An 11,238-nucleotide genomic window follows, 5' to 3' on the forward strand; every position below is an offset into this window, starting at 1 on the left:
AAGTAAAAACTGTGTTTGGAAATTATCCGAGTTGACTCATTTATTTGGATTTTTTTATTACCAAATCAACATATTTATTCATCTTAAAAGGAAATGTTTAATAAATAATTTTAAAAAATTAAATTGTTAGTAACAACGATCATATCTTCTTTTCTTATATTATTGTACATGTATATATTTTATATAAATACGACTATTTTGATAAATATATAAAGGAAAATTATTTGATACACTGTTTGTGAAATTTTTTAGATTTCACAAACAGATTGAGGGTTTAAGAAGTTTATTATAAAGTGTAGTAAAAAAAAATTTAAAATATTTAAATATATATGACATTTGTCACACCCTCAATCCGTTTGTGAAGTCAAAAGAACTTCACAGAAGATGTATCAAATGATTACTTATCTTTTAAATATGTTCGTATATATAAACACAATTTTATCCTGAAGGCATACTATATATATATACTATATGTTATATACAACAATGTGATCCTTGGGGTATTTTCTAGAACCTCATTCCTTGCATTCTTATGATACTGCTCTTTTTTTTTGTAATTTTGTGATGTTGAATTTATTGATTTTTCTTGAAACATTTGATAGTTTGGCCTTCTTATTTTTATATGACTATTTAGTGGTTTTAACAGCTAATATTGTCATTCATATGCGTTATTATGTTTTAGCTTTTTAATCGCATTCATTTTTTTTAAAATCCAACTCTACCTTTTTCATGAATTTGTAAGTGTTCGTACTTCTTAGCATGGAATATGTAGAAACGATTAAAAAGGTACTTGTTTTGCAAACAAAAATTATGATTAAAATAATACTTGGAAGTTTCAACAACGAAATCAAAGATGCGAAAAACGAAAAGATGAACACCAAGATTTTCTTACGTAGTTTGGCCTCAGTCTATGTCTATAGAGCCTTGCTTAAAGCAATGATCCACTATCTTTCTCACAGTACAATAAATGATTTAAGTCTTAACATTGATTTAATACTTACCAATTTAGCGACCTCATTGTTGTACAAAGACTAAATCACTTTTCCTTTAAGCTTTCCCCTCGAAAGTTTAGTTTTGCAACTCAAGAGATTCTCTTGGTTGCTTACAGAAACAATGCACACATAAAACTTTCTTCACTCGAACAAATTTGTACTCTCTTAATCTCCCAATCTCTCTCGGTTACTCTCAATGAATATATTCTAACTTAGATAGAACTTCCATAAGAGTTTTGATGTATCAAACTCTAGAATTTGAATCTATCTCCAACCAAAGTTTCTTTGATTCTAAGATTAAATTATCATTTTGAGTCTTCATCTTAAAAAACATGTTTGTTTCATCTGTTTGAGTAATAAATATAATTAGATATATTAGGACTAGAGTAAAATATACTAAAGATTATGATATAACATTCTTAACTTTCGTTTTCTAAACATGCGCGTCTTCTATATAAATAGAATCATGTTTTTAAAAACTAGAACAACAAACCAGGGTAGCAACCAACATATGTTGTATGTAATTTTGTTGGGGTCAGAAAATTAAAATAATAAGGGAAGGTACTTTCAAGAAATTATCTTAAGAATAATGATTTTTCCTATGTTGCAAATTGAAAATTTTCAAGAAAGTATTCAATAAAACTGTTCTTCTTTTATTAAGTAATGAATTGAATTTAAATAGAAAAAAGACTTACAACATATCTTGGGAAATAATTCCCTTATTCTAGTCAACTACTTGTTACAAATTCCTTGCATAATTATTTTAAACCACGTCATTTCACAAATTGCTTGAGCCATTGATCTAAATTCAACCTTTGCACTACTTGCTACAACACTTTGTTTTTTGCTTCGCCTAGTCACAAAGTTTCCCCAAACAAATGTACAGTACTTTGATGCAGAGTTTCAATCTGTTATTGAGCCTGCTCAGTCTGCATCTGTATAAACTTTAATTCCTCTTTGTTCGGATTTCTTGAAGAATAAGCCATTGTCAAGTAAAATCTTTAAGTATCTTAGAATCTAAAACATTGCTTCTTCATGTTCCTCCATTGGGGAGTGCATAAATTGACTCACTAAGCTTTTTGCAAAAGCTATGTTTGGCCTTATATGTAATAAGTAGATTAACTTACCAACTAATCTCTGGTATTGCCCTTTATCAACTAATCTTCTTTCTTTATTCCAAAATTTTACATTTGGATCAATTGGTGTGTGTCAGCTAGGCGACAACCACTCACCCCAGTCTCCTTTAAAAGATCAATCACATATTTTTTTTTGAGAAACCATAAAACCTTTCTTTGATCGAGCAACTTCCATTCCAAGGAAGTAATTTAAAGTACCCAAGTCATTGATCTCAAACTCCAATGCTAGATGCTATTTGTTTGAATCATCCTCATCAATGGATTATCTAATCATAACATTTGTAACATTTTTATTAGAAGCATACCCAACAAAGACATTTTTTTGCTCCAGAATCTAATTTTCATTGGTTGTAAAGATGAATAAAAACACTACATCAAAAAACTCGGAGGGGTAAATTTATGATCAACTTAGAGTTAAGAAAGTTATCTTTAAAAAGACTGAAAAGAGTTCTATAGTTTAGAGTTTTACTAATATTCTATTAATAAAATATGTAGTCGTTAACAATGTCTCTCCCCAAAGATAACGTAGTACCTGACTAGTGAACATCAATGCTTTATTTACTTCCAAAAGATGATGATTTTTTCTTTTTGCAATCTTATTTCGTTGTGGTGTATTTGTACAAGAGCTTTGGTGGATTATTCTATGTTCGGTTAAGAAAACGTTTAATTGGTCACTAAAAAATTCCCCACCATTGTCACTTCGAAATATTTTTATTTTTACACCAAAATGTGTTTTCACCATAGCATAAAAAGATTGAAACACATTTTTAACTTCAAACTTATTTTTTAATAAAAACACCCAATAAATGAGAGTATGATCATCAATAAATTTGACAAATCAACATTTTATTGAAAAAGTTGAGACTCTTGAAGGTCCCCAAACATCACTATGAATTAATGAAAAAATTTTGGAAGCTTTTTATTTTTTAGGTGAAAAAAATGACCTATAAAATTTAGCCAATTCACAAAATTCACGGTGATATGAATAAGGACTTTTATTCTTAAACAGATCAAGTAACAAATGTCCTGAATAGTAAAAATTAGAGTGTCCAAGCCTATTGACAAATTAGAACATTTTCAAATCTAGAAACATAGTTCAAACATAGAGTAGTTGTCGACTGACTAAGATGGTCGTCATAAAAAAAAGAAATAAATTTCACCAGATTCTTTAGCACTGTCAATCATTTTTCTCAAGACCATGTCCTGAATTTTACACATAGATGAGTCAAATATAATACAACAATTCTACGATTGGAATAGTTTGCTAATAGGTATGAGATTACAGGCTAGATTTGGCACATGTAAAGTATCATATAAAACCAGAGAAGGTGAAATGTTAATAGTGCCTTTCTTGGCTATTTTCGAAAGCGACCCATCTGCTATTTTGATCTTTTTATTGTGAATTGAAAAATGGAAATGACTACGAGTCATGTGATCACTAACTCCAGAATCAACAATTCACGTGTTTGTTTTACAAGGCTTGATACTGAAAAAAATAGAAAAATTAGTACCTAATTTGGAAAAGGAGCAAGGACTATTGGATGGGCTAGAAATAGAAAAAATTTATTCGAAACTATGGTGATTGAAAAAGCTTGTATAGATGCTCTGGTTGTTCCTTAGTGAATGGAGACGCTTTCAGGGAACTTTGTTGCTCATGATTTTCATTAGTAGTTTGGAAAGCTCTGCTATCCCCAGATTGTGAACCACAACCTTTGCTACTCTTCTTTCTCCCATTCGTCAGTTTCCCATGGAGCTTTCAACTCATTTTTCGAGTGTGCCAATATTTTTTTACAGTGGTCGCACTAAGGTTTCTTCCTTTTTTTACTGTCATCATCATTTTTAACAGTCACAAGAGTAGAATTATCATCGTTAACTTCAAATCTTGGCCATAACATTACTTTTCTCATAGTCTCCTCCCTTATAACCTTAGAAAAAATCTTATGGATTGTTGGAAGCAATTTTTTCCTTAGGATCTGAGATATCATTTCATCAAATTCTCTATTTAAACTAGTCAGAAATAAATAAGTTCGCTCACTCTCTTCTTTTTTTTTATAACTTTTACACTATCTCTAGGACACTCATATTCATCATTATAACATTGATCTAGTTCTTTCCAAATAGACATCATCTCGTTATAATAAAAACTAATCTCCTTTCCCCTTTGCCTGACCTTCCAAAGTTTTATTTTTAACTTAAAGATCTGTGAAGCGTTTTCTAAATCTAAATAGATGTCTTTCACAACGTCCCAAATATCTTTAACAGTCGGGAGAAAAAGAAAACGTTTACCAATGAACGCTTCTATGAAATTAATAAGCCACACAATTATCATAGAATTTTTTGACCTCCACGTGCTCATCCCTGGATCACCCACTTGTGGTTGCTCGAATTCTCCAGTTAAATGACTTAGCTTGCCACACCCATCAATTGCTAACTTCGCGGACTACGACCATTTAAGGTAATTCTTGCCATTCAGTTTGTGAGATGCCAGCTGAAAAGAGAGGTGAGATGCCTCTGCCCCTGGAGTCATTGCACTCTCGGTAGTTGATTCAACAACAAAACTTTCTATCTCTATTTGGTTGTTGGATCTCTTATCTCCATTGAATGTTGTTTTAACCATGGTGTTACTGGAGATTTAACCTAGTTCAAATGCCATGAAAGTTTTCAAGAGAATATATTATAAAACTGTTTTTTTTTGTTAACTAAAGAACTGAATTTAAATAGAAAAAAAACTTAAACATAACTAGGAAAATAATTCCCTTATTCTAGTAAACTACTAAAAGAAAAAAAAATATTTTTAAAAAATCTCAATTGAGATTTATCTACCTAAATAACTTAAAATATATCTCAAAATATATGGGGCTTCAACACGTATTTCAACATAAATTGACTCTATTCTTAAGATACAATGTATTTATCTCGAGCAGAACAATTTATACTGCAACAGTGAATTCTTTAAATTAGAATGAATTCAAAGAAACTTAAGAGAATGAAACAATCTTCTGTAGTAATATTTTTTATTAAAAAATTTATTCTTCAACTCTAATCTATGGCCTCTATTTATAATACACTATAGATGTCTAAGTGCCTTCTCCAAAAAGTTATAACTTTTACCGTATGTTTGGTTCACTATAATGGAATAAGACTATAATTGAATAGGGTTGTAATTGAATAGAGCTGTAATGGAATAGATCTGTAATTAGTAATTCAATTGTTTGGTTGAATGGAATGGAATAGAGTTGTAATAGCATTCTTTTGTTTGGTTGAATGGAATAGATGTTGTAATAGTATAAGGAAAAAGACTTAAATGACCAAGGTACCTTTAACAGAATTTGTTTAGGTAGATGATTATTGTTATTGTTATTAAATTTTAACAAATTTATTGTTAAATATGTTTTAATAAAAATAAAAATAAATAATTTAATCATATTTTAATATAATTATTATTAAACACAATTTTATAAAATAATATATAATTTAATAATATTCTTAATATAATTATTATTATATGAATTAAAAAATCATAATATATAATATTATAAAAATAATATATAATCTACTTTATTATTTTTAAACTGCAATACATATTTAATGTCCTAAAATATCATTAATGAAACAAATAATTTAATTATTCTATAATTAAAAAAAACAAAGTATTAGAAGTATAAATAGCTTGTGATTAAAAAAATCTTGACACTAAAATAGAAATAATGATATAATTTAAATGTTAATTTATGAGTTAAGTAATAATTTTAATTGATACTTTGTTACCTATAATGAACATTATAATGTTACATTTCACATTTTCATTTCATTTAATTGTGATAGAAAAAATGTTAAACACCACATACATATAAACTATTTTTGAAAGCTAGATAAGCTTTTCGTAGCTAATCTATTAAGCAATTAACTTTTCACCAACATAACTAAGTTCGTTAGAGTTAGAACAAAAAACATGGAAGCTAGACGGTTAGAATACTAGCTTTTCACACACAGCAAAGACGCCACAATAACATTAGCATTTTTGCTTTCATTGACCATACCATACCATATATAAGATGGTTCAGAAATTGATCCACCTTACATATTCGAACTTGTGGCATTAATTAGATGATGAAACATGATTGTTCTATATAGCACCACATGAAGTATGAAGTAGTGGAAAATAATGAACACATTCTCCTTGAAGATCATCCATTGAGATCTCAAACACACAATGCGTGTGAATCCTTCTAAAGCAATCTTGGTACCTTTAAGTAACAAAAAGCTCTAAAAAAACAAACTATCGAGCAGATAAAGAGCAATAGAAAATAATTCAAGAGCTACTCTGATCCAAGACAATATATTCCACAACAGATCGAATCCATTTACCAAACTGAATTTACTCAAGAGCATCAATAATTAACATATGAAACTATTTTACTAATTCACGAGCAGCAAAGAAATAACTAACCACATTCACATCACCTCAAATTTTGATTAACAAATTTAATGTATTGACACTAGAAATAGCAAAAATGAACAGACTGAAACTCATTCATCAGACTAGATCATCAAGTAGCTGGCAGCAGATATCTAAATAATTCTTGAGTTGCACTTAACAAAGACATAAAGCATTAAGGTTCTTTTACATTTCTCCAAGCTCAAGCACGTTGAATATTAAACTACAACAAAAATTAATAAACATCAAATGACAAGAAGGAAATAGCATCACCATTGTCAATGGAGATTCCCATTATATTTTTAGTTTTTAAAGGTCACTTTCTCAATATAGGAAAATTCTCAGGACATGTATCATTCTTGTGATTTCATGCCAACCTAGCTTCACCAAATCTCTAAACTTGTATCTACAATAGGTATGCTGGAGAAGTACTCACATGCATCTCCGATTATGCACTTATTAGCCATCAAGTTGAATTTTTATCAGTATTGCCTTCTTGATGTGCTTTAGAAGAATATTCCTTTTTATCCATAATCTGCTGGATACCTTCTTGATGTCCTTCTATGAAACTCTTAAGAGCATCTCAATATGCAGAAGCCTTTGTCATGTATAACTTCTGTAAAACAGGCCTCAAAGTCTCCATCCCTCATTTTGCAGAATCGTTATTAAATCATTTCCATAGACAACATCACAACAATGTAAAATTTAAGAAAATAAACTATAATACCAGGAAAATAAGAGAGAGAAAAGGGTGAGAGGAGAGAAATTTGGCCAAAAAAATTTTAGTTGAAAATTTAATATCTTCCTTAACAACTGAACCTTAGCCTGGTGAAGAAGGGATTCACCAAAAATATGCTAATGGAAGTGTAAAATATAAGACTCGAACACAGGTGCCAACAACAAAATAAAACAAAATGTAGTCACAGATGACTCTGAGCAGCAAGGGGAAAAAGAAATCAAAGAATAAATTCCATGCTACCTCCAGACAAGTTCTATAAAAAAGGAAATTGAAATGAAAACCTAACTGAACTCAAACATTATGGGACTTTGATCCTTGACCTCCATAAGATGTCTCAAGCATGAATCTAATGTAAACCATCAAAAAATACAGTTCTACAATCCAGTTCTAATATAGCTTCTTCATCACATAAACCATCCAAAAATACAATACTACTTAATCAAAATGCAATACTACTTAATCGATACTACTTCAAAAGGCTTGCCTAATGGTTTGACCAAAATGCAATACTACTTAATCAATGTAGACTTAGATTTAATAGTTGAAATAGTAAATACTTTTAAGTTGTTCTCTGGCTTATTCTATAAATTATTTTTCTCTATTATTCTTTTTCTTTGTTTTCCTTCTTTCACTCACCTTTCTTCTCCCTTTTCACTCTAAGGTGGTTCCATCTATCTTTCTTCCTTTGTTTCTCACCATTAACAGTTTGCTTCCTTTTATAAGTTACAATGATTAAGCTCATATCTAGAAGAGATGATTATCATCCAAATTCAACCATGATAAACTAATAATAAGCAATGGAGTTCATATAGAATGTTCACATGGCAAACCAAAATTTAATCTTATATTAACTTAAGCCAGATATCTCAAATCAACAAGGAATCTGCATAACAGTCACAAAAATGAAAATCAAAAGACAAAATCTATAATACTAAGATAAGTGAGCATTGGATATGAGTATAGGTATACTCATTTTTTTCGAAGTTTTTCCATATATTTGAACAATGATACTACATATTTGTGTCCATATATGTGTCAAACACAGGCATAAAGAGTTGGTAACATAAGATGGTATTTATAAACTGACTAAAGCATCTACATTCTTTTCAACTTGCAACAATCCATATCCTATTCATGTTAATTTCCATAACAACAAATATGCATTTATAAGTATAAAAGCTATCAAACCTAGGGTCAAAGAAATCATTACCTTCCAAGGCCATAATGTAGTTATAGCAGTCTCTGCCATCGAGAAGAAAGCTGAAAGACCCAAAAAAATTGTCAAAACCAGATCTTGTTCCTTAAACACTTTAAGAATCATAGATGCCTTAGGCCAAGCATTCCTCAACAACAATATGCACTGCCCAATAACTCCATAACCAGCATTAGCCACTCCGTCTACAGGAAAAACTCTTTTGCATCCAAACACCAATACATCACAAACCATTGCCACCAAAATACCCCTTTTCACCAAAACCATTTTTTATCATTCCTCACACCTTTATTTTCTTCCTTCAACGATCCCACGTGACCAAAACTACCATTTTTAGGGAATCCAAAAGCTTTGAAAGCTTGGGGGTTTGAACAGGTGGATATAACAGGAGCTGGGTAGTGATTGGTTTTAGGTAAAAACTTTGATTGGTTCTTCAAATTTCGATTAAAAAACATGAAAGATGAGGAATTTGTTGAATAAATAAAAATAGGTCGACTGAAAATTGAGGATTCAAGTGCCATTTTTATCAATAAGAATAAATCAATAATTAAAAAAAAAAAAGAAGATCGAAACTTGTTTAAGCCAAAAAGAAGAAGAAGGGATTTTCAGGTTTCAAAGGAAGAGTCGTTTGGTGAAGGAATGATTCTAGTTAGCTGCAAGTGGGATGGCAATATATTGAAGAGAGAAAGAGTTGAATAAGAAGAGAAAATACAGACTGGGTTCGGAGGAAATGGGATAAAAAAAAGGTTTAAATTGATAAATTGGGAATTTGTTGATATTACAGTGGAAGGAAGAAGCATGAAAAAGAAAGGAAAATATTTCAGACGCGTGAAAGAAAGGATAATGGTGAGGGTAAAATTGAAAGCTTTAACTAATTTCTTACCCACCCATTTCCTGAATCGTCATTTTGTGGGGAGATCACCGAATGCTAAACAGCATTTTTGCCCTGAATAAGCCTGTATGGAATAGAGCTGTAAAAGCTTATTACACCCAACCAAGCAATAGTTTAATAATGGGTCCACTGAATTGAGCTGTAATGCATAGATAATACAGCCAACCAAACATGCTGTTAATGTTTGGAAGTTTATGAAGTAGATATGGTTATTCAAATTTGTTATCACCAAACCCTTATATGTATTTGGCTAAAAAGGAAATGTCTAATAAATAATTTAAAAAATTGATGTCATTTGAAATAATGGTATAATCTCTCTTTCCCTTTCACATATGAATAATATATTTTTATTGTATATGCTATATATTTTGTTAAAAAAATGAATATTTTTATTCTTATTGAAAGTCGAACTCAAGGCTTCCTGCTTATCACATGAGTGCTCTAAACAACTGAACAATACAATTGTCTCTGCACATTTTTTAGGTAAGTTATTTATTTGAAAATACACTGTATATTATATATAACAATTCTTTACTTATTTCAAATAAAACTCTAGGTTATGTCTCGTTCTTTAATTGATATATAATAAAATAGATTGATATATAGTAAAATAGCCAAGACTACAACTTTTAAAATGAAAGTAAAACGTAAAGTAATATTTTCTCACCACAAAGTTAGTCTTATATCTGAAAGATAATGCATTAGAAGGCTATGCGCTGCATCTTGTATATAGTGAGTACTTTAGGATTTTATTAGTTAACCCATAAGAAGTAGCATTTGACTTTTCTGCTTGCTTAGGCAAGCTCATCAAAAGTATGCATAATGTTTTTTTCACTTATTTGATTATAAGCTACAAGTTTTGTTAAGATTATAAAGAAATTTATGTAGTTTACGTTCCTTATTCTTTTGACTAAGAATTCAGTAATTTTCGAGTTGATCAATATAGATTCCTTCATCCAACTCGTCATTTAGGAATACAGTCTTTTAAGTCCATTTGTGATGTATCACTCCAATATGGAGTAGATAGCTAATATGCAATTTTTGCTATTGTCAATTGGGAATAAGTCTTCAATCGTCTGTAATTGTTTCCATTTAATCCTTTGAGCCTTTCGACATTGGTATTTTGAACTTTTACGATCTCTAGATTCATGGAATAACAATTTAACTGTTCTAGCTAGACTACAATCCTCTGAAATCCCTACCATCAAAACGTGGGCACTCAAACTTGAAATTTCTTCCCGCTGAGTCCAACGTACTAACCCTCGCCCAAATGGCCAGATTCAACCATAGGAGATAACAATAGGTATTAATTTGGTGGAAATTGTTGAGGTGTATCACGAAGTATCCCTTTACCTTTGTCTGCAGATGAACCATGAGCAGTTGTTGGCACATGCCCTATGTACTGCTCAAAAACATTTTGAAGCTCGGCTCGAATGTCCCCTTTTATCTCCTCATGAAACTCCTTGAGACGAGAGTCTATTCGAGCATCAACCTTTGCTAGGTTGATTTGCAATTGAGAAAGATCCTATTGCATAAGCCCCATGTCCTTTTGCAACCTCGTCGTAATTTTGTCACCGACCATCAGAATTACTGCAGCTTTGATGCCCTTGTTACCGTCGAAAAATTCAGAAAGAGAATTTAATAGAAAAAGAGTAGGAAGAGAGGACAGAGCACGAGAGAGAAGAGAGAGAGAATACGAGGAAAACCAATTCTTTTCATAACCACCTCCTATGTCAGGTAAGTGGTTAAAAAGGAGAGAGAACAGATTCTCACAGCTGTCATAACAGGCCCAAAGCTCCTCGTTTCATTAATAGGTCCCTCTACCCTT

At 30.7% G+C, this 11,238-nt stretch overlaps 1 protein-coding gene across 1 annotated transcript; it reads right to left on the reverse strand.

The window, feature by feature from the left end:
• Nucleotides 1-6,699: 6,699 nt before the first annotated feature.
• On the reverse strand, nt 6,700-9,495 carry LOC107951113 (putative DUF21 domain-containing protein At3g13070, chloroplastic). The gene is made up of 2 exons (XM_016886046.2): nt 8,516-9,495; nt 6,700-7,182 (listed from the first exon to the last, which is right to left on the reverse strand). The coding sequence occupies exons 1-2, from the start codon at nt 8,783-8,785 to the stop codon at nt 7,150-7,152; spliced, it is 303 nt and encodes a 100-aa protein (XP_016741535.1). The 5' UTR covers nt 8,786-9,495; the 3' UTR covers nt 6,700-7,149.
• Nucleotides 9,496-11,238: the final 1,743 nt, after the last annotated feature.

Source organism: Gossypium hirsutum, chromosome A02, assembly GCF_007990345.1.
Source record: "Gossypium hirsutum isolate 1008001.06 chromosome A02, Gossypium_hirsutum_v2.1, whole genome shotgun sequence".
Lineage (NCBI taxonomy): Eukaryota > Viridiplantae > Streptophyta > Magnoliopsida > Malvales > Malvaceae > Gossypium > Gossypium hirsutum.

Coding starts and splice junctions, on each gene's coding strand:
- LOC107951113 (XM_016886046.2), bottom strand. CDS start 8,785: ATGGTTTTGGTGAAAAGGGGTATTTTGGTGGCAATGGTTTGTGATGTA. Junction 7,183..8,515: donor CTACATTATGGCCTTGGAAG/GTAATGATTTCT, acceptor CCTGTTTTACAG/AAGTTATACATGACAAAGGC.